The 24,609-nt window shown below is 41.2% G+C and overlaps 1 protein-coding gene across 1 annotated transcript in view; it reads right to left on the bottom strand.

Moving 5' to 3' along the window:
* The window catches only part of Cc2d2b (coiled-coil and C2 domain containing 2B), a 95,310-nt gene that overhangs the window by 59,648 nt on the left and 11,053 nt on the right, over positions 1-24,609 (bottom strand). The window contains exons 6-16 of the mRNA XM_023709075.1: positions 21,111-21,309; positions 20,799-20,935; positions 20,570-20,698; positions 16,604-16,813; positions 14,212-14,309; positions 10,782-10,922; positions 7,758-7,848; positions 7,286-7,404; positions 3,824-4,001; positions 2,190-2,340; positions 903-1,050 (exon numbers count right to left, since the gene is read on the bottom strand). Coding sequence (XP_023564843.1) covers positions 903-1,050; positions 2,190-2,340; positions 3,824-4,001; positions 7,286-7,404; positions 7,758-7,848; positions 10,782-10,922; positions 14,212-14,309; positions 16,604-16,813; positions 20,570-20,698; positions 20,799-20,935; positions 21,111-21,309 — 1,601 coding nt within the window. The remainder of the gene's footprint in view (positions 1-902; positions 1,051-2,189; positions 2,341-3,823; positions 4,002-7,285; positions 7,405-7,757; positions 7,849-10,781; positions 10,923-14,211; positions 14,310-16,603; positions 16,814-20,569; positions 20,699-20,798; positions 20,936-21,110; positions 21,310-24,609) is intronic.

The raw sequence follows: 24,609 nt of genomic DNA, 5'->3' as shown, positions 1-24,609 counted from the left end.
TACTGCGGCTAAAGCCCACTTCTGGAGAGGTGGCACGTAAGCACAATTACAAATAGATGAAGTTTGAATAATTTTTCTTTTACTTCTTAGCGTGCCCTCTTGGTGGAATAGTCTTAATGTTTTTGTTATAAGGGCTTTCCCCAACCCCATACCTGACACATCATGAAATGTATTTTCCTTTTCCTAAGAACAGTTTTAGCCTAAATTCCCTAGAAAGCCATAAAGGCATGGCTTAAGTGTTAATGAGTTGATTTTGGAAAGGAGTTTATCTTTTTCAATGAAAGTTATAATTGATTTTCAGCAAATTGATTTTCCCACAACTTCTGCCTCCAGTAAAGTAACCAAAGCCCCGTTTGACTCCTTCAGTTGCCTCTAGAGGTGTTTAGCTGAAGACTGTGACAAAATCCACAGTAATCTGCACACCGTCTCCACAACCAAGCGCTAGGTGCGCGAAGCTATCTCTTGGCTCAAGATCAAAGTAGTGAAGAATTTCACTTTGTAGACGAGCTGGAGGTAGCACTAAAGGGCATGTGAAATTCCAGAGACACACAATAAAATTCCTAAGGTTTTCCTTCCTGAAAAAAGATAATGCATCCATCATTCCGTGTAATCCAGAATGACGGGGAAACTCAAAGACACTGCAATAAAATCTTTGGGAGTCATAGCCTTTGCTTATAAGTTAAGGATCATGAAAATGCCTCTCTCATCATCCACGTGGCTATAAGCCTACGCCCTGCAGAGATACACGGCATCCTCTCATCCAGTGCCTGGGGAGAAAGTCAGCCAATATCCAAGGAGGCCAATGGCTCCCGCCGCTGCTCGGGTTCACCCTTCTACGCATGTATGTTTCGCAGGGGGCCTGGCTGAGACCTCATCAGTTTTCAAACGTAACACTTTATTACCCGCAGTTCGTAGATCTTAATGACCGTGACACAGGTGCCAGAGGAATGCCATTTTCATCTAAGGCCCATGACAGAGAGTAGCTAAGTTTTCCTGATGTTAAAAGACAAAGTTCTTCAGCTGTATTGCCCTCCAGAAGAAAAGGCACATCTGTTTATAAAAGGAATCAAAAACATAGGATTTGTTCAGCAAGGTCTGACGCACTTGGCGGATCGCCCCTTATTTGCACTTGGGGGCCCCAGGAGCATGAAGTAAGCTCTGTGCCAAGCCCAGCTTTTCCCAAGCCCTCTCGCTAATGTCTTCTGTCAGACACCTCCGGGGAGACTGCTTCCCCCGAACTACAAAAGAGGGAAGACACCGAGCAGGCTACACAGAGAGCAACGTCTCTACTTTCCTTCTCTAATGCCTGCACCTTTCTCAACCATTCTTTCTGGGAACGGCTTGTGGAAGAAAAAAAGACCATTGGCAGCAGAAGAGACTCTTGTCACTTTCCTCTGTCGTCTTCAGTCTTCTGCCCATCCTCATTTTTATTCCCAACCTCTAGAGAGTTGAGCAAGGCCACATAAGCTTGTGCTGAGTTCCCAGGCTTCCTAGACTTTTCAGTGCAGTTTTTCCCGGGTCTCCACATGTCGGTCTGCTTTGCATGGGTCCTAAGAAAATAACATGTTCCTCTCATTCTCCGTCTTTTGGGCTCTTTTGCCTCCTTTTCCCTTCCTCTTCTTTGTTCACTTGTTCGTACTTTCTTCCTTTTCCTCCAATGAATATAAGTATGCAAACCCCCCCCCCCACCCGCGAAGCTAAGACAAAGGAAGCTTGGGGAAAGGACAGGAAAGACAGCAGTCTCAGAGATAAGTGCTGGCTTTATTGCGCAAGTAAAAGCGTTGGGAATGCAAATGAGCAGACACATTCCTTCCTCTTGTCTCTGTCCCTTTCTTAGTCCTGTACTTCTTTCCCTCTTTCCTTTTCTTTCTCCCTTCCCCATACAGCTGGAAGGCTAATCGCAAGTCCTGGAACACCCTGAGGTTTACTGAAGGATGCAGGCAGAAGCAGAGCTCTTCCTACAGAAGCAGAGCTTGTGTTTGGAGGAGCAGGTTCTCGTCTCTTGGCCTAGCAAAAGCATAACTTTCCAGGGTCTACACATACCTGAAGTGCTGACTGCAAATTTTAAAGTTCCCAAAGATCTGACTCAAGACAAAGTTTTAAGCAATCTAATTTAACATTCATTCTTCTTGTAAAAGACTCAGTGTCTTCTGAAGAAATTTGGGAAGGGGCATTTGAAATCAACTCACTGCTTCCTGCCTCTCCATTTGCAGGCTTGACCAGCTTATCAGAGCTAAATTCCACATATTCCAAAACATTTTTGCCTTTCAGCTCTGTGTTGTTGGGTAAGGGTAAATATAGTTTTGCCAGTAAACTTGTCCTTTTACTTATTTCATATACCTAAATATAAGAAATAAAAATATGCAATGTAATTAAAATTACACAATAGAAAAATAAAAACATAAGGACCTTCAATAATATACTTGTATTCACTTTTTAAAAATACTAGAAAAATATAATATTTTATTCACATATTAACAGGAAAAGCGTATAATCATATGACCTTAGAAATGCAATCCCTTTTCCTGGTTTTCTAGAAAATGAACTACATAAGAAGCTTACAAATATGTTTTTGAGACTATAAGTATGTACAGCACAATATCTTAGTGACTTACTATCTTGTAGCACTTTAGAAATTCTCTATCTCATTTAAACCTAATAGAATTATAGTAAATAGATCTTATTCTTCTCATGTCATAAATGAAATGGAGGCTCTAACCAAGCTATATAGTTCTAAGTTATTAAAATGTGGTCAGACTGCCCAGGAAGAAGGGCAAGTCACTGATTCATGGAATCTAATCCTTTCATAAGCTATGGGGACTAGGAGGAAAGAAAGCTCTAGAAGAAGAAAAGTGCTGTCTTTTCTCCTAGGTTTCATGTAAGTTCACTGCCCTAACTATAAGCATAATTTTTTTTCAATAAAAAAGCCTTATTTTGACCCTTATGGTGCTGTTAAAACTGGGAGAAATGTTGGTATGTTCTCTAAAAAGAAATAAATTAATAAATCTTTTTTCCCCTCCTAACTTTACTTCTAGTCTAGCTTCAAGCTTAGCCACTTAGCAATCAGGACTTCTTGACAAACTTCCTGAACTGTTCCTAATTTCCTCCATCATCCTATTATCTTCTTCATTTAAAACAGAAAGTTGGGGGCATGGATCAGGGGTCTATTTTGTGTTCTTTTGTCTGATTCTTAAAGGGATCCACACTACCAAAAACTGATAAAAAAAATATAGGAGCAGACTAAACTCACCAAGTCAAAGCCAGGGAAAAGTGCAGAAATACCCACGGGTCACAACATGCACGCAAATTCTGCTACTTTAAACAATTCTCTTGGGCCAGCCAGATAGCTCAGAAAATTAAAGCATCTGCTTAGGCAGATGTAGGGGCATGGGTTCAATCCCCCCTGTACCCGGGGTGAGCTGATATGGTGGCGCATGCCTGTAATCCCAGCGCTTGGAAGGCTGAAAACAGGAGGATCACTCCGAGTCTGAACTGTGTAGTGAGACCCTGTAGACCCTGTACTAACTACATAAAAAAATTCTCTTCCAACTCACTTGTGAATGAAAAATAGTGCTGCATAACCATGGTTGATAAGAATTTTAATAGGAGAGAATTATTTGGAGCAAGGACAAATCAAATAATGTAATTATGACATAAAAGACTGAAAAGAGGTAGATTTTGCATTTGTTAATTATAGATATATTGCTAGGTGTAGAAATCTGTGATTTCTTAATGTCAAAGAAATAACTTGTCATACAGAATAATATCTAACAAGGCGAAGGATGCACGGCATAAGACATGAAAGCAAATAACAGTGGCATACCTCCAAGCAAATTGTTTCCGGCCAATATATTAACCGAATATTGAAAATTTGCTGAAACATGACCTTAAAATCAAATTGTAGGCAAGATACTGAAGTGCAAGAAACCTGCTTGTTGTTGTAGAATATCTTAATAAAATATTTCAACTTCTGAATTTTGGCTCTCCTCTTTTGCTCATACCTGTAAGTAAAACAAATCTTAAAATGAACCATGAAAAGCAGACTGAGTGTGTAATATTCTTTCATCAAAATGTATCTTATCATGTTATAAAGAAGATCATTTAGAGGAAAAATGATGTCATTAAGTCAAACAACTAATTCTTTATGGGTAAAAGTTTCCCTTTCCCACTCAAGATTTTATTTTTTAAAAAAAGATATATACTGGAAAATAGAAGAAGAACTAAAATCTAGGTACTAGAAATCATTCAGCCATTTATATTACTATAGCACTTACCCACCAGATGTTTTATAGGAGGAGAAAAATAGGGGACGTGGGCGTGAATGACGGACTTAGACCAGGAGTTCAAAATATTTCCTAACTTTTATAAGACATAATCCAAGCTCCACGCACACACATTCTAAAGATGTCCAATAGGTAATAGGCTTTCTGTTGTCTTTTCTTCTTTCTTGGTTTTTTGTGTTTGTTTGTTTGGTGTTTTTTTTTTTTTTTTGGAAACAAGCTTTCACTATGCAGTTCAGCCTGGTCTTGAACTCATTTTGTAGTCAAAGCCAGTGCCAAACTCACAGTGATCCTCCTGCCTCGTCTTCCTGAGTGTTGGGATTGTGGGTGTGCACCACCACACCAGGCCCGTTTCATTTCATTTCATTTCATTTCATTTCATTTCATTTCATTTCATTTCATTTCATTTCATTTCATTGCAATTCATTTCATCTTATTGCTTTCTTTCTTTCTTTCTTTCTCTGTACTGGAGATTGAACTCAGGACCTTCCCACTTAGCTATTTCCTAAGCTGATTTGCATTATTCTTATTCTGCAAGGAGTCCTGGTGAGTTTCCCAGGCTGAGCTCTCACTTGCCATCTTCTTGTCTTGGCTTCTCACAGTGCTGGGCTCTTGTACTCTTAAAGATCTTTGCGAATCATGTTAGGCTTTAGGCCTTCTAACCACTTTCTCCAGGACAGTTAGGCACGTGTTCTTCCTGTGAACCCAAACGTCAGAGAAGCCAGCCAGGTTACCCTGAGGCTTCGAGGGAAACATCTGTTGGAAACAGGATGATGCTGTGAATGCCGGGGAACTCTTGGAGTCCGCCATCCATTCGTCCATCGATTAACAGTTACTATTTTTCTCAGCTGCAAGGAAACCTATTGAAAGAGATTTTTCTTTCCTTCTTCAGAAGGGACAGACTGGCTGGAAGACAAGCCCTAGGTTCCTGCACGAAAGCCCCTTTCCCTCCCCACCCTCAGCACACAAGGGCCCCGAGTCTCCCTGCCCCATCATCTGTCTCATCTGTAGCCGCAGGTTTGGGGAATACAAGCGCTTGCTTTCTGTCTCCCTGTTGGCCTCTTCCGGCCTCTTCCTAGTTATCTTCAGGTGAACAGCTAAGCACATACTGCCCTTTATGCTGCTCTGCAACTACAGCTTTAACACTGAGCTCATAAGTTGAAATGTTGCTAATTCAGCATAATAGTTTTAGGAACTCTTGCCTTTTTTCAAGCTATAAATCATTTTAAACTCTTCTCTAATCTTGGAGTTCTTTTCATTTTTATCTTTGATATCGTCATATGACTGTTTTCCCCAGAGTCCGTTTTTATTGAGTTGGGTGTTTGGACTGCAGCACTTAGATACTACAGCTGTACAGAGAGATAAATGATTAAATATCCTTTCGCGTTGACTTCCACTCTGTTTTAGCCACGGTTGTTCAGCATCAGTGTGCTGCTCTTTCTCTTCCTTCCCTTCCTTCCAGCTTAGATTTTTGTGGCTTCTGTTTCCTCACCCTCATTTAGATGATCCTTTTCCATGTGTGTCTTACTTAATAAATGATTCCAGGAACTTATTGAAAAGAGGTATAGAGCAAATAAAACCTTGCTTCGCTGCTGGACTCCTCGGGCCCGAAAGAAGGTGGGGATAATTAAACATTTATGTTTGCTGCTCTTCACATCCAGTTAAGATGGAACCACCTTGCTATGATTTATACCCAAGTGGTCCCCAGGAGGCTCACCCACTTTTACCGAGGGCTTTCTGGAAGGTTACTGCATTACTGGGCTACTGTAGCTCACTCGCCCTTAGGAAGCAACCTGGGTGGGGTGGCGGGTCACTGGGGTGACCACATGGGCTCCGGCTCCCTCGTGGGCTCCTCTGCTCACTGTTTCCCGGCCCTCCAGACAGGAACAGCACTCCTCTGCACAGGCCCGTCTCTCATGCCACACCTGCCCTGGAGCTAGCTGACTGTAGACTGAAGCCTCCAAAACATACACTAAAAATAAACTCGTATGAACCTGTGGGTGCTGCGTATTGCATCCCAGCAACAAGGAAGGCAAGGAAGACATGCCCACTCATTCGTTTATACGTATTGGACGCCCATTATGTTTCAGCTCTGTGATAACTGATGCACATCTGCAACACTCAAAGGTGGATTAGAAAAATGTCTTCTATGGGGTATAAATGTTTAAAAACTGGATCCAGTTCAGTGCCTAAATTGCCATATGCTTTTTTTTTTTTTTTTTTTGTCTCAGTACTGGGGCTTGAACTCAGGACTTACTCTACTGAGCTATCTCCCCAGCCCCTCCATATGCTCTTTAAGGTCAATGGGCTCCACAGTCCTAGCAGATCAGAGAAAGGCCAGTGCACATGGTGCACATTTTTGCATTGGTCTTAGGTGTGTAATTCAAGGAAGCAGCTATAATGGGGAAGGAAGGATGTTTGAACTGTCAAGGAAGGAAGATGTCTGCGGGGCCCTCGTGTTGTGGAATACATTCTTGTGGCTTTATAGTCCAAATAACCTCTATTGGTTACCACAGTAAGTGGAAGAGAGACTGACAGCTACAGTTCAGGGCAGAGTCTGTAAACCTATTCATAGCCCTCCATAAAGTTATATGGATTAGTTCTATGAGCGCCAAGCACCTTAAACCAGGAACGGCGACAGTGCCATCTCTCCTCCCAGTCTCTCCCCCTTTCCTCCTCCTCCTTCTTACTGTAACATTACTGCCATTACGGAATTTTTAACAGTGTCCAATATACTAAGCTTATTCCACACTATATGGCAAGACAAAGTGGTTTGCGTTCCAGCTCAGGCACAAAGTCCTTCACTTCTAAGATAGAGATAATGTAAGACTCCATAGAGCTACCATGACAGTTAAATATAAAAATATAAATTAAAAACACTCAGCAGAGTGTCTGACATATGCTCTCTATCCAAGAAATCTAACATTATTATTATTATTATTATTAAGAACAATATAATTAATAGGCAATATACAATAAAAACATAATTCCTTAAAAGTGCTTACGGTGGACACTTGGATAAGTTTGTGAGTTCTGCTGTGAAATAGAGTTGGGGCCTCAAGGTAGTTGGGTTTGTTCTTTCCATTTCTGTTTCTTCAAGTTCAGAAGCTAAAAATGAGAAGCTCTAGAAACAAAATAAAGAAATGAACAAACAAACAATTTACCATGTACATTCATCATCTAGGACAACTATTCTTTTTTAAGAATACAAAATAGTAAAAAAAAAAAAAAAAAAAAAAACCATTAGAAATGATACAAAGTTTCATTAAACAATGTACTAGCAGTCCAACAGTGGTTGCTATATTGCATGATGTCATCTTCAAATTAGTTAGGACAACTATTCTTCAGGGTAAACTTCTACCTTCTAAATTGATTGTTTGTTAGGTATCTGTTACAAGCACAAAGCTTCCTAGTCTGCTAAGCAGTGAAAAACTATAACAGGTGAAGAGACTTCAGTGTTCCTTTGTGATAAAATACCTCGTGCTTCTCTCCATTCAGTACTTTCGCTTCCGTTTTCTCTTGCAGCTCAGCCACTTCGGACACTTCAGCTTGTTCATCCATTTGTGTCCTAATTAGTAATAAACAGCAGTATTGAAAGCGGAAGTGACGCAAGTATGTGGGACTTGTAGGAGGTCGTGCCAACACACACGCACACACTCGCGCGCATGCGAGCGCACCTCTGCACATTCATCCGTGACCAGCTGCTCACAACGATTTACTTCACATCCCAAGGAAGTGGTCAGCATGCCACACTCGACAGAGAGCTTCCTGCCAAAATGGGGCAGCGGGATACTTCTGTGACTTCCTGCCATCCCGCTTCCGCCACTGTCACCTTGTCAAAGTTGCTCTAGCGAAGGTTACCGTGGACCTTCGTGTCAGGAGGTCCAGGGGCGTGCACAGCTGTGAACCCAAGTGGTATTTCGGAAGCACTAAGCATCGTCAGCGACTCCCCCTCTAAAACACGACGCTCTTTTCCTTGCTTCGGCGGTGAAAGGCTCTAAGCCAGGAAAGCTGAACCTTCAGAGCCCGAGTGCCCGAACAGCAATCCAAAACCCACAGACACCACAAAGTGCTACCCGACAGTTAATCATAAATCCTGAGATTTTAATTAGAAAAACCAAGTCACATATTATTTTTTTTTGTCTTAAATACTCAGTAACAGCTTTCAGTGATACCAAAAGTTTTTACTGAAAAGTAAAAGTTTGCATTCAGCGTGCTTTCACATAATTCATGTGATCTCCGCTGTTGGGTGCACGCCGGTAATCTGTCGGTCATTGGCTGGGAGAATTTGGCTCGTGTGTAACAGAGAGGGCCTTCAGGGCCTGCGGCAGCACACGGGCCGCAGGTGTGCCACCACCACCCCTCTGATTCACCATCCTTTTCCAAACCTCTCCTTGCAGCTTCTGAAGTCTCGGCCCGCGGGTTCCCCCTCAGGTCATTTCTGCCTTCTCCCTAAGTAGTTTCTGCACCGCACTAGCTTCAGCTACAATTCTGCAGCTAACTGAAGCCTTCGCTATTCAGAATCTACTTAGGGAGAAGGTAAAAATGACACGCGGGAGACCCACGGGCTGAGACTGGACACAGCTTCATGCTTACTTTCAGCACAGCCCCTACATCCAGCTGCCCACTCAGTTGCTTTATTTGGAAAAATCTTAAAGTCCTATACAATTCAACATGTCTCAAGACAAAATATGAAGGAGAGACACCCTGATCAGGCCCCCTTGTCATAAACAGCCTTCCTGCACGCTGACGCGGTTAGGGTCCAAAAGGATCAGGCTTGTGCTGATCAACAGGGATAAGCAGCGAGCTTGGAAGCACCTCCAAACATACTGCCTTTCTCAGTGATCAAAAGGCCATCTGAATGGCTTAAAGTGCGCCAGCTTAGGGTCACTGCAGGCTGGTTCTCCCAGGGCCCATCTAGTCAACGACACTGTGGGATTTAGGCCAGAGGTATCCAGAATGCAGCAGTCAGGAGAGAGGACTCTAAGCCCAAACCCAGCGAGTAGATTGAATAATTAAACACCAGTAAGAACAACTACAAAGGGCCTGTAAGGCTGGGAACTTGAAGTGACATAACTAGTAACGTTAATTACTGGTTCAGAATAATGGGAACAAGATTTGGTAGTGACCAGACACTAGGATCCAGAACCACCATTCCGGGCATCCTGTGACCTCTGTGGCTCTTCTTTGTCGCTTAGGGGGGTCATAACACACAGGTGTAGCAAATTGGTTTAACTGATTAGAAGCAAGTCATCAAGTTTACATTAATTTAGAAGTGTGCAGACCATGCTGACCTTCAGTTTATGAACTGTCATAAGCAATCCTTAAACTAGGTCTACCGAGAAGCTCAGCACTCTAGGAGGCTGAGGCAGAAGGACTGCAAGCTTGAACCCTGTCTGTCAATTCAGCAAGACCTTATCCCTAACTTAAAAGGAAGGGGAGATGAGGATATATATATACATATATATTTCAGTTTGAAGGTCCTGGGTTCAGTCGACATTACCACAATAAAACAAGACAAAATGTCCTGCAGCAGAAAAAAAATCAACAAAAGACACAGATTTCCTAATTGTCTGAAATTACACTGAGGGTTTGTAGTTTTGCAGAAGACCCAGGATAATGAGTTGTGGGGAAAGAACTAGTAATTTCACTTTGAGCTCACAAGGACCTTAAGTGATCTGCAAACTTGGTTTTGCATCATAATTATCTCTCTAGTACGTATGTACAGCTTCATCCAGTTATCTAAAATATGCTTCGCCTTGGAGACATATTTTACCGTTTTATGTATCATATAAACGGTATGATACATACGTTTATATGATACATAAATGGTCATCAGGTTTATGTATATTGAAAGTGCCAAAGTGCTTCCAAGGTGGCCATGTGGGTTTTGCATTCCCAGTAACTATAAATGAAGGCGTCTTTGGCTCAGGATCTGGGACAACACCTGTAAGACCTTTAGGCATTCGGATAGTTGTGTAGTAGTATTTAATTCTGGTTTTAATTTGCATTTCTGTTTCATGTGCTCATTTGTTATCTATATGCCTTCTTTAGTAAAGTGTTTGTTCAAAGCCTGTGTCTTTTTAAAAAAATCTGTATGTATGTGAGTACATATGTATGTGTGTATGTATTTGGTACAGGGTCTCGCTATGCAGCTCGAACTCACAGTGATCCTCCTGTCTCAGCCTCCCCAGTGCTGGTGTGTGACAGGTATGTGACACCATGCCCAGTTTTGGTGGCCTGCTCTTCTGGGGCCAGCATGGCATGCGGTACCAGGGATTGCCTGGCAGGCGCTTAGACTGCCAAGCTATCTCCCTGGCCCTGTGTCCATTTTAAAATTAGGCTGTTTTCTTAAATTGTAAGAACCCCTCAAGATATAAGTCCTATGCTGATCACATGGGATGGCTGTGTAAAGTCTAGAACTTTTCCCCAGTGACTGTGACTTTCCACTATTCACGAACAGTTCCTTAGGTGACAATAGCAAATAAGCCAGCTTCTTACCTCTGAAAGAGCAACTTTACTGCAGTGCTTGTAAAACCTTGCCGTTGTCTAAGGGACTTTATCTGTTTCCAGGTCTGTAATACACTGTGCAGCAGGGAGAGGTCCTTTTCCCGCTCTAAATTATATAGTTGTTTTGTATGACTGCAATAATAATGGCAAAATCAGTGTCTGTTGGTTGGAACTCTCTGCTATTAACAGTGGTCTGGAAGAATATTTTACACTAATTTCTGTCAACCGCCACTTTGTTTTCCACTGTACCTGATAGCTGTTTTATTAAAATATTTTAAAAATTTATCATTTAAGAAAATCATTCTTTAAAGGTTTTTCCACTATTCAAAAAGTCCCTGTTAAAATGCAAATTCTCCCCCAAACAGAAATACCCTAAGTAAAATTCCACAAGATACTAAGTACTAAAGAGACAAGGGTACGGAAGAGAATAACAATAAAAGAAAAGAGGTAGAAAGCCCATATATTTTGATAACTGCTCTTGAAATCTACTTAGGATTTTAGTTAATTTCTGACTACTGTGTCACACTGAAATAGAAACTGCAAGCCAGGTAGTACAGGCCCTCCTTTGCTTTCGCTTGCTTTGGTATGGCTTAAGGCAGCCACAACTTTTATTTTGTCCCCGAGTAAGTTCCACGTGGTGGCTCCACAGCCACTACAGTGAGGCCGATTCCAATTCTGGATGTCAGAACTTCAAGAGAGCTTGAAAGGAGATAGAAGAGGTGCCTGCAATAACAAGGGAAGGCAAAACGACAGGCGCTTCCGTCTCTAGGCAGCCCTGCACTCAGAAGTAGTAATCGGTGATAACCCTTCAGCCCCCCATGCTGGGACAGTGAGATCCTTTTCTGTCCTCCCAGAACGGCATCTTACTTGGAGATATTTTCAACCTTGCATTTTATTTGTAACTCTTGTTAAACAAAGTTATTTGATAATTGCTTTATCTATGATTTTTTTTTGGGGGGGGGGACCAGGGCTGGAACTCGCATTATCTTTCATAAGCATTTGCTACATATCTCTTTGATTATTGGTGCTCCTTCCCCTGATATCTCTGTGTAATTGCAACAGAAGAGGTTTTGAATATTTTATTATAACAGTGGTGTTCCTTATATGTATGAATAATCTCTGAGCTAGGATTAAAGCTGTGCCCTTCCAGAAAGAGTATATATTTGGTTTGCCAGTTGTTTGTTTTCTCTACCAATCATGCTAGAGCTACTGAATTTTATCCTGCAGGCGGTAGGGAGAACCATTAATGAGGTTTTCTTCACTGCACAAACTCATTCTGGTTTCAGTATGGAGAAGGGTGTAAAGAGAGGTATTTTAGCACCCTAAGCCATCCAGCTGGAAGATAAGTGCTTGCAGTACGCAGACCTGTTGAGAATGCAGGGGAGGGCAAGGACAGGAGGAGCAAGAGATTTGAAAAATTACAAAGCATGGGCCGGCCTGATAGCTCAGTGGACTGAAGTGCCTACTTAGGCAGAGCACAGCGGCCGGGTTCGATTCCTGGGGTGCTGTGCCAGCCCCGCCCGCGGGGTGCACTGAGACAGCGATTGTGATCAGGCACGGTGGCGCACGCCTGTAATCCCAGCACTTGGGAGGCTGAAAAGAGGAGAGTCACTACAAGTCCGAGCTATGTAGCGAGACCCTGTAGACCCTGTCCTAAATATAGGAAAAAAAATAAAAAGTGAAATAACGTGGCTACTAGTTGGACATGAAGAATGACAGAAGCAGCAAGAAGAGTCGTACGTGACTTGGAGATGTCTTTCCTGGGTACCAGGTAACTGGGCGCCAGCTCCGGGTACACAGTCATTAAAGGTTAAGGACACGTGTATCGTTTTTATTGTTTTTCATGTGCACATCTCTCTCTCTTATTTTTTGTATTTTAGGGAGGGTCTACAGGGTGTTCAGGGTCTCACCACTAGATTGGACTCGTAGTGATCCATCTGTTCACAGTCTTCCAAGAGCTGGGATTACAGGCTTGCACCACCACGCTCAGTCTCAATCGCTGTCTCAGCATACCCTGGGGATTGAGCCCACCCCTCTCCCCCGCCTGCTTGCAGGTGCCCTAATCCCCCCTCCCCCGCCTGCTTGCAGGTGCCCTAATCCCCCCTCCCCCGCCTGCTTGCAGGTGCCTTAATCCTCTAAGCTATTTGGCCGGCCCTGCACATCTCTTCTAAAACAAACACTGGTTTCAAATGCTCAAAGTCCACCCTGTACAACATTTCTAAATCACAAGCTCAAGTTTTCTTGAATCAAAATTTAATCAACTGTGGGTTTTTTGTTTTAATAAATGTGATTACTTGGCTGGAGAGATAGCTCAGCAGCACAGGCACCTGCCTGGCAAGCAAAAGGTCCTGAGTTTGTTACCCAGTACCACAAAAAAAAAAAAACAAAAAAAAAAACAAAAACAAAAACTGTGATTGCTCAGTCAGTACTTCAGTCCACCAGCACCGGATCTCAAAGAGAGCCAATTTTTCTCTTATTTGTACTTCAAAGTTTCCTTGTTCTGTGCTTATTATGTCCATGTTTGTTCTTTGCCTTCAATTATAGTTAATATAAATAACACCAGTTTATTGCATTATAAATACTGACTTTTTTCACTTATTCAGCTAGTATTTGAGTACTTACTCATCTCGTGCCAGACCCTGTTTAAAGGGATAGTCTAACCTCAAATACTATTATCTGCATTTTAAAAGACTGTTCTAGGAAAGCAGCCATTCGTTCGTCCCTTGTGGCTAAGGGTCTGTGGAATTACGTCAGGTCAACGGGCACCTATCAAGTCACCTCCACCTACATATTTTGTGAGCAATTGAACTTTCTACCAAGCAAGTTGTCTTCCAAACGAGCTTTCCTGCTTTTGAAACTTCCTTGACACGTTATCATGCTTCACTTTATACTTTCCCGGTTGTTTCAGACTCCGGTCACTTCTCTCCACTAGCTATAGCCAGTGTTTCTCAACTGGTAAGCTCTGGTTTTACGAGTTGACAGGGACCCTAAAACTTCATATATTCATGGAGTCATTTCTTTAGATGGGCTCACGTACTTTGTACATATGTAAATGTGCACATATACAACCCCTGGAATTAATATCAGATGCATTTAGAAGTATTAGTGAACTCATACTAACATTCTTCAACAAGTATTTTTAGAAAACATTAAAAATTTAGTGAATATTAAAACTATAACTGCTCTTCCCTGGCAAGTGCAAGGGCCTGAGCCCAATCCCTGGTTCTGAGGAAAAAAAAAAAAAACAAACTACACCTGCTTTCTCATGGCACTTCTGTGAAGTATTTTTATACAAAGACAAGTCTTTAAGAATGACTGTGACCGTCTCTGCAATTTCATAAACATTAAGGCTTTTGTAATTTTCTCATTTTACATTGTCTATAGCAAGTTTTGATGAATACACGAATAAGTCAAAACCTACCTTATCTGCCAGTGATAATCTTGTAAAGACTTTCTGATAAGCTGGGTTATTTCAAAGTTTTCATTCACTGATTGGGTAGCATCTAGCAGGGTTTTCAACTGTAACAAAGAAAGTAACTCTTTGGTACATTACATCCACCTGAAGCATTACTGTAATTCATCTGCAGGCCTAAGCACAAAGGAGAAACTCTCTTGTGTATTACTGTCTCATTTTTCAAAATATAATTTCATATAAGAAGTTTGGAGCAGAACTGAGAAGATCCTGAATATCTAGCCAAGCAATACATATACTATCTTCAACATTCTAGGCAATCAATTAATCAGCTGACTTAGAGAGATGCCACTGGACCAAGATGGCAGACTGAGCAGGGGGATGTGTGCTTCATCTTCCACTTAAAACCCCAGAGTAAAAGGATTGTCTTCACCCATAAAGACACTGCCATTGTCACACCTATATTTATGTACTGATATTGATAACTTATATCCATGTTTCTCCATGAAGGTGTAACACATAACATAGGAAAGTAAGAAAAAAATAAAATCAAGAAAGAAGGTATAATATTGCAGAATGTATAAAATAGTTATCCTAAACATACTTCCATAGAGAATAAAACTGAAGGAAACTACATTCAAAACTTCTGGCAAGAGAAATCTGTCCCAGAGGTGACTAAAGTCAACTGATACCAATCCAACTCGAAGACATAGCAGACCCAACAAATAGGAATACACTCTATTCTTGGCTAAGGAAACTCAATTTTATAGAAGGATTTTTTTTTCTGGCTCAGGCTGCCTTAAGGGTGAGTCTGGTAAGGCATGGGGAGCTGGGGATCAAACTGTGGTCCCCTGGGCCTGACTAGGTTTGCCCAGCAGGCACTTAAACAACTGAGCTAACCCACAGGCCCCCCTGGAAACTCAATTTTTATAAAGACCAAATTTCTTTACAATGCAACATATAGTACAACCACAATAAAATAGTACTAAGGTTAAATATAGGGTGACAAATGAATTCTAAGGTTTTCATGGAAGATTAAATCCATTAAGAGTACCTAAAACAGCTAGAAAATAACAATGAAAAAGCAATTGTTCTACTACATACCATGATTTAGTAATTAAACATGGTCATGAAAACAGGGCAGAACCAGACTGTATGTCTAGAGAATAAATAACTCTTAAACTTACATAAATATAATGTCAAACTGGCTTATTCTAAAGTCAATATTTTAAATGTAGAAATTATGTAAATTATTATATAATAATTATAATTATGTAAATTAAGCACCGAATTTAAATATGGAAGAACAAAAAGTATTGTTTTGTTATTTGGTTAATCTCTTGGGAGAAAAATGGATTCAGGACCCAACTTCATCCAAGACACAGCTATGAACTCTAGATGGAAGGAAACGCAATAACATATACACACGACACCACACCAGATACACACCACACACACACACTGCACACACACACTACAAAAATATATAGAAAGATGTCTTTACAATTTTGGTCTGTCAGATGTCAGACACTACTGGCTGCCCCTGCATGATCATTTTTTCTTGATTAGTAGAACACTGATTGCCTAAGGCTGTCTTGCTACCTCACCAGAGTTAAGTGTTTAAATCCCTGACAAAATACTTTAAAATGGGCTTTAATGCCTAGTACTACAAAAAAAAGTAACTTGCTTATAGATTTCTAGTTTATAGAATTTTTCTGACAATATTATCTAATCTTAAAATCTAATCTAGTGATAACAATTTTGTTTCATTAGCTTACTTATATACAGAGACCTTAGATTATTTTTCATGCACTCAGATTAATGAAATCTATCAAAATACCTTGTCAGAGAGAATGCTAGTTAACAAAATGCTCACGTATACCAAGGGAAAACGTCCTCTATACCAGCAGAGTCTAAGTGAAAGGTGTAGGGTTTGTGAAAATGATTAGTGGAACTCTTAATTTCTCCTCAGAATCTATATAAAGTCTTCATAATGTCATTAGATGATACATCGGATTGCTTATCTCAGACCAACACTCTTCCATTTGACATGAAACTCAAGACCTCCAATATTCTCATCAAAACTTTAAAAAATACTCTATTACAAAACTTTTAAAAATTGGCATGGCTCTTTTAAGTCAAAGCCATAGAAACAACAATATTACTGATCAGTAAATAATGTATATGTGATAAAAATTACTGCAGGATTTTTGAGGGTTTCCCCAGCAAGTGAACTCTCAGGGTTGGGTTTTTTTTTTTTTCCAGAGAAACTAAAATCAAATCACTATTCTGATTAAAAATACCAAGGGAACATGTCCTCTAACAACTTGCGGTACGTTAAGAACTTTTTCTCTTCTATATTAAATGTTCAGCTCTGAAACACAGCGAAGCCCCTTCTCACCTTCTCGTAAAGCAGCTGCGGTAAATTCTGCTGCCGCCTGTCCTGGAAACATTCGAAAAGCTGCAGCAGCCTGGCACACAGCACTTGTTCTTGATTGAACAGAGGATGGTGGCTGAACTGCAAGCCAATAATGTTGAGATCTAGCTGGTACACTTCTCTTTGCCCTTCCATTTGGTTCCTGAAAGAACTTCCACTCTCAGACTTTATTGCCTTTTAAAGAAAAATATAGACAATGCTAATTTGATCCTCTTAAAAACTATGCAGAATTTTTCTTTATAAAAGTAGCCTGTAACTTGTACAAAAAATACAGAAAAACAAAAATAATAATGGTCTTCTTTAGAATTCATTACTGTCTTTCATTTCATAAAACCTATTTGTATTATAGCATTTTAATAATATTGCTATAAACTATTGTCATTTACCTTACTCTTGCTTACTGGTAGAAGTTGGACTTTTGAATTATGGGACAAAAATAATTTTCTATGACAAATGTAACGATCTTTTATGGAGTTTGGTTACATGATGGTATGCTGACCATCTGTTGGCCAGAGTTAAACAGTAATGGTTTAACACAGTATTGTTTCTAAATAAATACATTGGTGATCATCTGGAAAATTCCCTGGAGTTACCTCAGTCACCTAAACAAATGCTGCACAAGGGAAGGGTTTCTTTTTGTCCATGAGAAGTGTTCTGGGTTTAGACCTAGGATGTCCCCCCAGTGTCTGTGCTTAGAGGTGGGGCTCTGGGAAGGTTACCAGATTATGGGTGTGCGATACTCATCAGTGGGTTAATCCAGTGATGAAATTGTGGCTGCTATGCTGTGGGGCCTGGTCGTCTGAGGAGCAGACGACCCAGAAGGGACTACTACCCTGTGTCCCCTTCTCTGTCTGCTTGCTGGCTGCACGGGCTGAGCATCTTTTCCTCCACCAGGCCCCACTGCCATCCTGTTGGTGCTTAGAATGAGCTGTCCGTGGACGGAAACTGGGAGCCAAAATGAACTTCTTCTCCTTTAGGATGTTATTATTGGTATTTTTATCCCAGAGACAGGCAATTGACCAAGAGAGACAGTCTCTGTCTGAATAGCAGATTGCCCCTGAGTTGGTAAAAGTCTGTAGGCCTAGATCACGTGTAAAGTGATTCACAGATGGCCTAGTCCATGTTGAATTTCAGCACACATATTTGAATATCTATGTAGTTCATTTTTGATGATGTAACTTGAGAAGGTTGGTGAGTTACTTTGTATGTGCAGCCTAATTCTTACATGTATAGCTAAGTTCATCAATTTCTAGTCTCTCCTAGCAAGAGCCATGATGAATCTAGGAAACAGAACAATGAAGGGGGATGTGGTGGCACATGAATGGAATCCCAGAACTCTGGAAGGCTGAGGCAGAATGATTCAAGTTGGAGCCAAGCCTGGGAAACTGAGAAAGGTAAGGAGACCTTGTCTTAAAAATAAATAGGCTGAAGAGATAGCTCAATGGCTTAAGTGCCTGCCTGGCAAGCTGAAGGTCCAGAGTTTGATCCCTGGGGTGAGGGGTGTGTGTATGTGTGTGTGTGTGTGTGTGTGTGTGTGTGTGTGTGTGTGAGAGAGAGAGAGAGAGAGAGAGAGAGAGAGAGAGAGAGAGAGCTCGGTAAGAAGGCCCAGCACCACAAAACAAAATGACAAACACTGAACCCTCTCTGTGAGCCAGTATAGTATAAAATGGCATACACTATGGTTTAGAGATTCTCAGAGATGGGACAACCTGTGACAGGTGATTAGGGCTCTGGCCTCATGAATGAATTAATCCATGAATGTGAAGAGCGTGTCTGCTACAACAGCCAGTCTGTCTGGGTCTCTCTGGTCTGGCACCATCCCTGTCTCTTGCCACTGGAGGCCCTGTGCCATCTCAGGACCCAGACAGCAAACATGTCCTCACCAGCCCCTCGACCGTGGCACGAAGCTGTGAGCCAAAGTAAACCTCTACCCTTTGTACATTACAGAGTACGTGGTATTCTTTTATTTTCAACAGAAAGATGAACCGAGACACCCACTGCCTAGCCCGTGACAGTGGTATTACATTCATTGTTGTGCTGAAAAACTGTTTCGCAACCCGAACCTGGTGTGAACAGATCCATGCCCCTCGAGGGATACAGGCTACCAGCACGGTAGCAAAATATTTCCTGTGCTAGGAATCTTCCCTTCTCAGTCACTTAGATTTTAAGAAGGTAGGAAAACAGCTACAAGGCATGTTTTTCTTTAATTCACATCTATTAAGCCTGTGATCTTTAAGGGTCAACTCAGACTCCAACTTAGGGATCCATCAATTGCTAGTAAACTGAACTAATCATTACTAGAAAAAAACACAAGGAAAAAAGTTTCCTGTGTGTGTGTGTGTGTGTGTGTGTGTGTGTGTGACCAGGGATTGAACGCAGGACCTTGCACTTGCCAGGCAAGTGCTTATTCTACTGAGCTATCTCCCCGGCCCCAAAGTTTCCATTTTAAATGAGAAAATTACAAATGAATTTCTAGAGATTGAAGTTCCTAAGCTATATATACCTATCTTGTTAATCAGATTCAGCATTCATTGAAAATCCGTGCTGCTTACTTGCTTTGGATTTCTACCAGAGTGACATAAGCCACTGTTTCTGGCCCTGTCACATGCATTATCTACTAACTATGGTTCTCAGAAGCTGAGAAGGGTTTCTAACAGCACTCAAAGGACGTGAGTTTAGACTGGACAACAAAAGCCATAGGTGGAAGCCAGTGTAGGCTTCGAGCATCAGAAGAGCTGGCATGGAGGTGGAGTGTTCTCTACGACCAGTCAAGGTCACATAAATAGAAGTGACAAGGAATAGATCTTAATTCAACAGGAAACAATAAGCGAAGCTGCGCAACACTAAATGAATTCTCCTGGGAGGTAAGCTCCCTGACATTGGTTATGAGCAACAGTTGATTTGAAAAGACTAAGTCGACCTCTAAAACCAGATATATGTATTACACCAAAAGCCCAAAAACCTGGGCAACAAGGAATCAAAGATTAAACAAAAGTCCCAATCAGGCAAACCTTAATGAATTTCTACTTCTGTATACCAGAGTAGCTAAGATTTAAAATCCAGACAATGCCAAGCGTTGGCAAGAAATCAAACACCTAGAACTCTCATGCACTTACACTCCATTTACAATTTCCTGCAACCACCTTAGGAACCCTGTTTGGTATTGCATACTAAAACTGAACACATGCAAACCTGTAACTAGCATTTCTACTCTGACATTATCTGTCTGTCTGTCTGTCTGTCTGTCTGTCTGTCTGTCTACCTATCTATCTATCTATCTATCAATCATTGGAATATATCTCTGTATATGTACAAATTATATGTATATACATATAAAACTATATATAATCAGAATGCATGTGCAAAGTTTTATAGTTAATACTGGATACAACTTATAGCCATTAAATGCACAATGGATAAAGATGTATTTCACGCAATGAAATTTTGCACATTAAATAGGCAAACAACTGCATACAATAACATAGAATAACCTAGATCTCATTTATGTAAAATTAACAGGTAAGAGTAACCTATCATATAGAATTATAATAGTGGTTACCTTGAATACTATTAATTCATGTATTATTTTTTCAAAATTATTAGCATTGGCTTTTTTTTTTTTCCAGCACCAGGAATTGAACTCAGGACCTTGCTCTTGCCAGGCAAGTACTTATTCTACTGAGCTATCTCCTCAACAGGATTAGCTTTGTTGTTGGATTCTTCTTTTTTCACTTTACATTTTAATTTCTCCATGTTATTAAATACTCCTCAGAAGCATGATCTTAAGGGATGCTTAATATCTCATCATAGTTTATCTGTTCTCTTATTAGACTCAATATACTTAAAGGGTAAAATTAAACTATAAAAGCTTGTTATGATTGATATTACAAGAATTCCAGCCACAAGGTCAAATAAAGTGCTGCTGGTTACCTTCTTGTATGTAGTCTTCAGCGCGGGATTTAAAGATTCCTTACTTCTGTTTAGTCTGAACTTCCACGACTGTCTAATAGGTGACGGTAACGCCACTATTTCTCCGCTCTCTTCAAACCAATACTTTCCCTACCAAAAATATTTAAGAAACATAATAATTAAATATTTCGCTAAAAATAAATGTCATGCACCACCCGTAAGCAGTGAAACTCATCCCCCAGTCACTTGCCTCACTTAATTTAAGCAGGCGATTTTCCATTTTGTTGCAGGTCTTTTTAAATATTTTTGGCTTTTTCTGAATATAGAATCCTTCGTCTTCTAAAATGCGCGGGATCATACCTTTCGGCAGTTTGTCCTGGTTGGCCACTTAATAATAAAACTTAGATATTAAAGTCCAAAACAGAAGAATAACATAGAAAACTTGTAACAGTGTAAGATCAACGTTTTTTTATTTATCCAGTATACAAAGAAGGCATTATCTTAAACTAAGAGTATTAATATTCATTAATGATTTGAATATTTTATTGGAAAAGAACATTACCTGGAGAACTACTCGGCACAAAAATATTTGCCTGCTCTTTTGTTAGTTTTTCTTGCTCATCTTCATATTCAGCAGCTTTCACTTCAAATAAATCTGTGAAAATGATTTCTTCCACGGAATCTTCATCTTGGCCCTTGGTAATGTTTTGCAATGTGTTACCAACTGTACAGCGTTTGGAGTAATTACCACTTACTGATCTCTGTTGAATGTCAAAAAGATAAGTAAGTTTGCCCTCTGTCCCCCGTGATTAAGATGTGGATAAATAAAATACGCTGGAACCTTGCTGTGATCTGTATTTCTGACACATCACATTCAGATCAAGAGCAGGTTGCTTGTGGGTTATAATGAAATTTCGCTTCGCGTAGAGGAACGCATCATGATGCAGTGTGATTTTTCTATCCCCCACTTTGCAATTCTCCGGTTAAAGACTGCTGAACTAGAGCTGAGATTTAAGCCCTCCTGTCCTGTGGGAAATGCTTAAAGATGTGGGGTTACAATACTTCCAATATGAGACTAAAGTACAGGGCAGAATCCAGAGGCGACAGCCTGCGTGGTCTTGACGCCTCCTTCCCCATCACTCCGAAAGCAATGCCACCTGAAGTGACACGAACTGGGAATGCTGCATCACCAGGAGGAATGGAAAGGCAAGAAGCAGAAAGATTCAACACACAAGCCCGCGGCAGAGTCATTACAGTGAAAGTCTGAAATATTACACGTGTGGTAGAACTAATCTGGTTATAGATAAGGAAAGGGCATTACTAAGTAATAAAATACATGTTCTTATCATAATTAGGAGTCTTTTCACAAAAATAAAAGCATTATTTTGCTTCTATGACTTACCTCATTTGAAATCTACACATACTGAATGAGACAGTGTAACTAAAAACTCGATTCTCAAAAATTAAGATAAAAATAGAATAGAAAAATTGATCACTAGATTCTTTTGAATAGAAAACCTTGCATGGCCTTTGCTAACTATGACAAAATTCTAGAAATGATGCTAACATCATCCAGAATCATATCAACTCATCATTCAATGGTGCCGGGGAGATGGCTCAGTAGAATAAGTGTTTCCCTGGCAAGTGCAAGGCCTGAGTTCAATCCCCGGTTCTGCAAAAAAAAAAAAAAAAAAAAAAAACTCATCATTCGTCGTGCCTGTTTGTCCTTCTTATAAAATCAAGAAAATGTTTTGTGTACATAAATCTTTATGGTGTTTGTTATATTTTGGACAAGGAACGTCACCAACATCAGGAGCAACGTGTGGCAGATTGGCACAGTCCGTCTCTCTGAGGATTCCATAACAGACTATCAGGTGCCCCTGCTCCAGCGGGCAATGTCCCCCTAAACTTCCCATACAGCACTACTAGTGTGGGGCCGGGCTCCCAACCTGCCTTTAGAGCAGCCTGTACCCATGTTAGTCTCTGAAATTGAACCCAGACTCTGAGCTGTCCCTGCAGGTCTCTTTCCTGACTTCTGCACAATGTGCCTCTATTTCTAGCCCAAGACAAGCTGTGACATTGACCATGACCTCTTTTTATATCCTGTCTAAGTCCAGCTGCCCTCCCAGGTCACCACCTTGGTCTTCACCATGCAGCATACGGCACAGCAGTATCCGTGTGACAGGGAACAATTCAGGAGGTGAAAGTGTAAATGCTTCTAAATGAATATTGAGTGGTAAAAAGCAAACACTATCCTTGTTTCCACTCACAGGTGACAAAAAGAACCACTTGGAGCCAACGTTGGACTTAAGTCAGGCTTGCCTAGATGAGCTACCTGGAGCCCAGCATTCCCTATCTCTCAGCAGAAAGAGGCCACAACCAAATTCAGTCTCCAATACAAAGAGGGCTTGTCCTCCTTGCAGTGGGGAGACCACTTTCCTCTCGGCCCCAGAGTCACCAGGCAGATGGCTCTTCCAGATACTTCCCTATAAGCTAACCCTGGAATTTCTCATGCCCAAGCAGGCCTTTTGCCATGCCCCCAATCCCACTGGCCTGATAAATTTGTGCTTGCCCTCGGAGAGGGAGAAGTGGCCACAGCTATGGTACCTCCCTGGCGTTCTCTGCTGGGTGGGAGGACCAAGGACAGCGCTTCTCTTTTTGATCAGAAAAACTAATTCCTTAATCCATACCCTGGGATGGTGGTGGGTCAGTTAGCTTGGAATTTAAGAACACAGGGATGCTTAATAAACATTTTTTGATATTCCAATACTCATTGAGTGCCTAATGTATTCTGGAAATAAGATGAGTCCACAGACAAAACATTTTGTAGTGACAAGCATTATGAAGAAAAAAAAGCAAGAGAAAATGCTGGGCTGATGAGCTGTGGGCTATGACTAATTTAGGAGCAGCTGTCAGAAACAGTATCTTTAGCAATGTGTCACTTGAATAGAGACCCAAAGGTAGCAAAGGCAGTGAGGGGTAGAGCATGAGGATAAGGGAAGGATTTTCCAGGCCAGTGATGGCAAATCTTCTAGAATTTTTCATGATAACAAGCACTGTGCGGCAGCATGTGTGCTATAGGATCGCCATCACTGTAGGCAGATAAATAGTTCAAAGACCTGAAGGCAAAAGAATTCTGTGAGGAACAGAAGGAAGCCGGTGTGCTCAGAGGTGGGTGTGAGGAAGCAAAGTAGAGGGAATGAAGCTAGAGTGGCCCTGGGCTGGAGAGATGGCTCAGTGGTCTAAAGCACCTACTTGGAACAAGCTTGGCAAAGCACAGAGACCGCGGTTCAATCCCCCAGCACCACATGCCAGCCAGCCGCGCCCCCTGGTGGGCTGAGCTGGTCACACCCACACACACACACACACACCCACACACTAAATAAATGTTAAAAAAAAAAAAAATTTAAAGCTAGAGTGGCCCTGAGGGCCCGGGGCCTGTGAGGACTTCAGCACACATTTTAAGGAGGCAGGAAGCCATGAAAAGGCTTAGGTAAAAGAACGGCTGTCCTAGATTTCAGCAGACTTGTGCTCACTCCTGTGTGGCTCATGGGTCAGCTGCAATAGGACTTGCCAGGAGCAAGGACCCAAGTGAAGGGGGATCTAAGGACGGCACCTGTTTGCATGAGCAACTGGAAAACTGGAATTGCCATTTCCTAGTGACGTGTTTACATGAAACTGTGTGGGGCCGGGGAGATGGCTCAGTAGAACAAGCACTTGCCTGGCAAGCGCAAGGGCCTGAGTTCAATCCCTGGTTCCGCCAAAAAAAAAACCCCAAAAACCTGTACATATATGGGCAGAAGCACAGAGAAAGGCATGAGAAATTATGGTTATTTTAAGGCAGTAGGATTTTAAATGATTTTTATTTTCTTTCTCATGGTTTTCTGGATCATTTGTTCAACGTGTTAAAGATGAAGATTTGTTGTGAAAAAAAACAACAACAAAGGAATGAAAAAAAATAGAGTCAAAGTACAAAGAAAAGGAATGATAGAGACTGGAAAGTAAACAGCAGGCGAGATAGCTCAGTGGACTAAAGTGTTGCTTAGGCAGCCAAGCCAAGC

This window comes from Octodon degus, unplaced genomic scaffold (assembly GCF_000260255.1).
Source record: "Octodon degus isolate 3935 unplaced genomic scaffold, OctDeg1.0 scaffold00010, whole genome shotgun sequence".
In the NCBI taxonomy this organism is placed as follows: Eukaryota; Metazoa; Chordata; class Mammalia; order Rodentia; family Octodontidae; genus Octodon; species Octodon degus.
The sequence above is the reverse complement of the archived record's forward strand: the minus strand, read 5'-3'. Positions and strand labels throughout refer to the sequence as shown.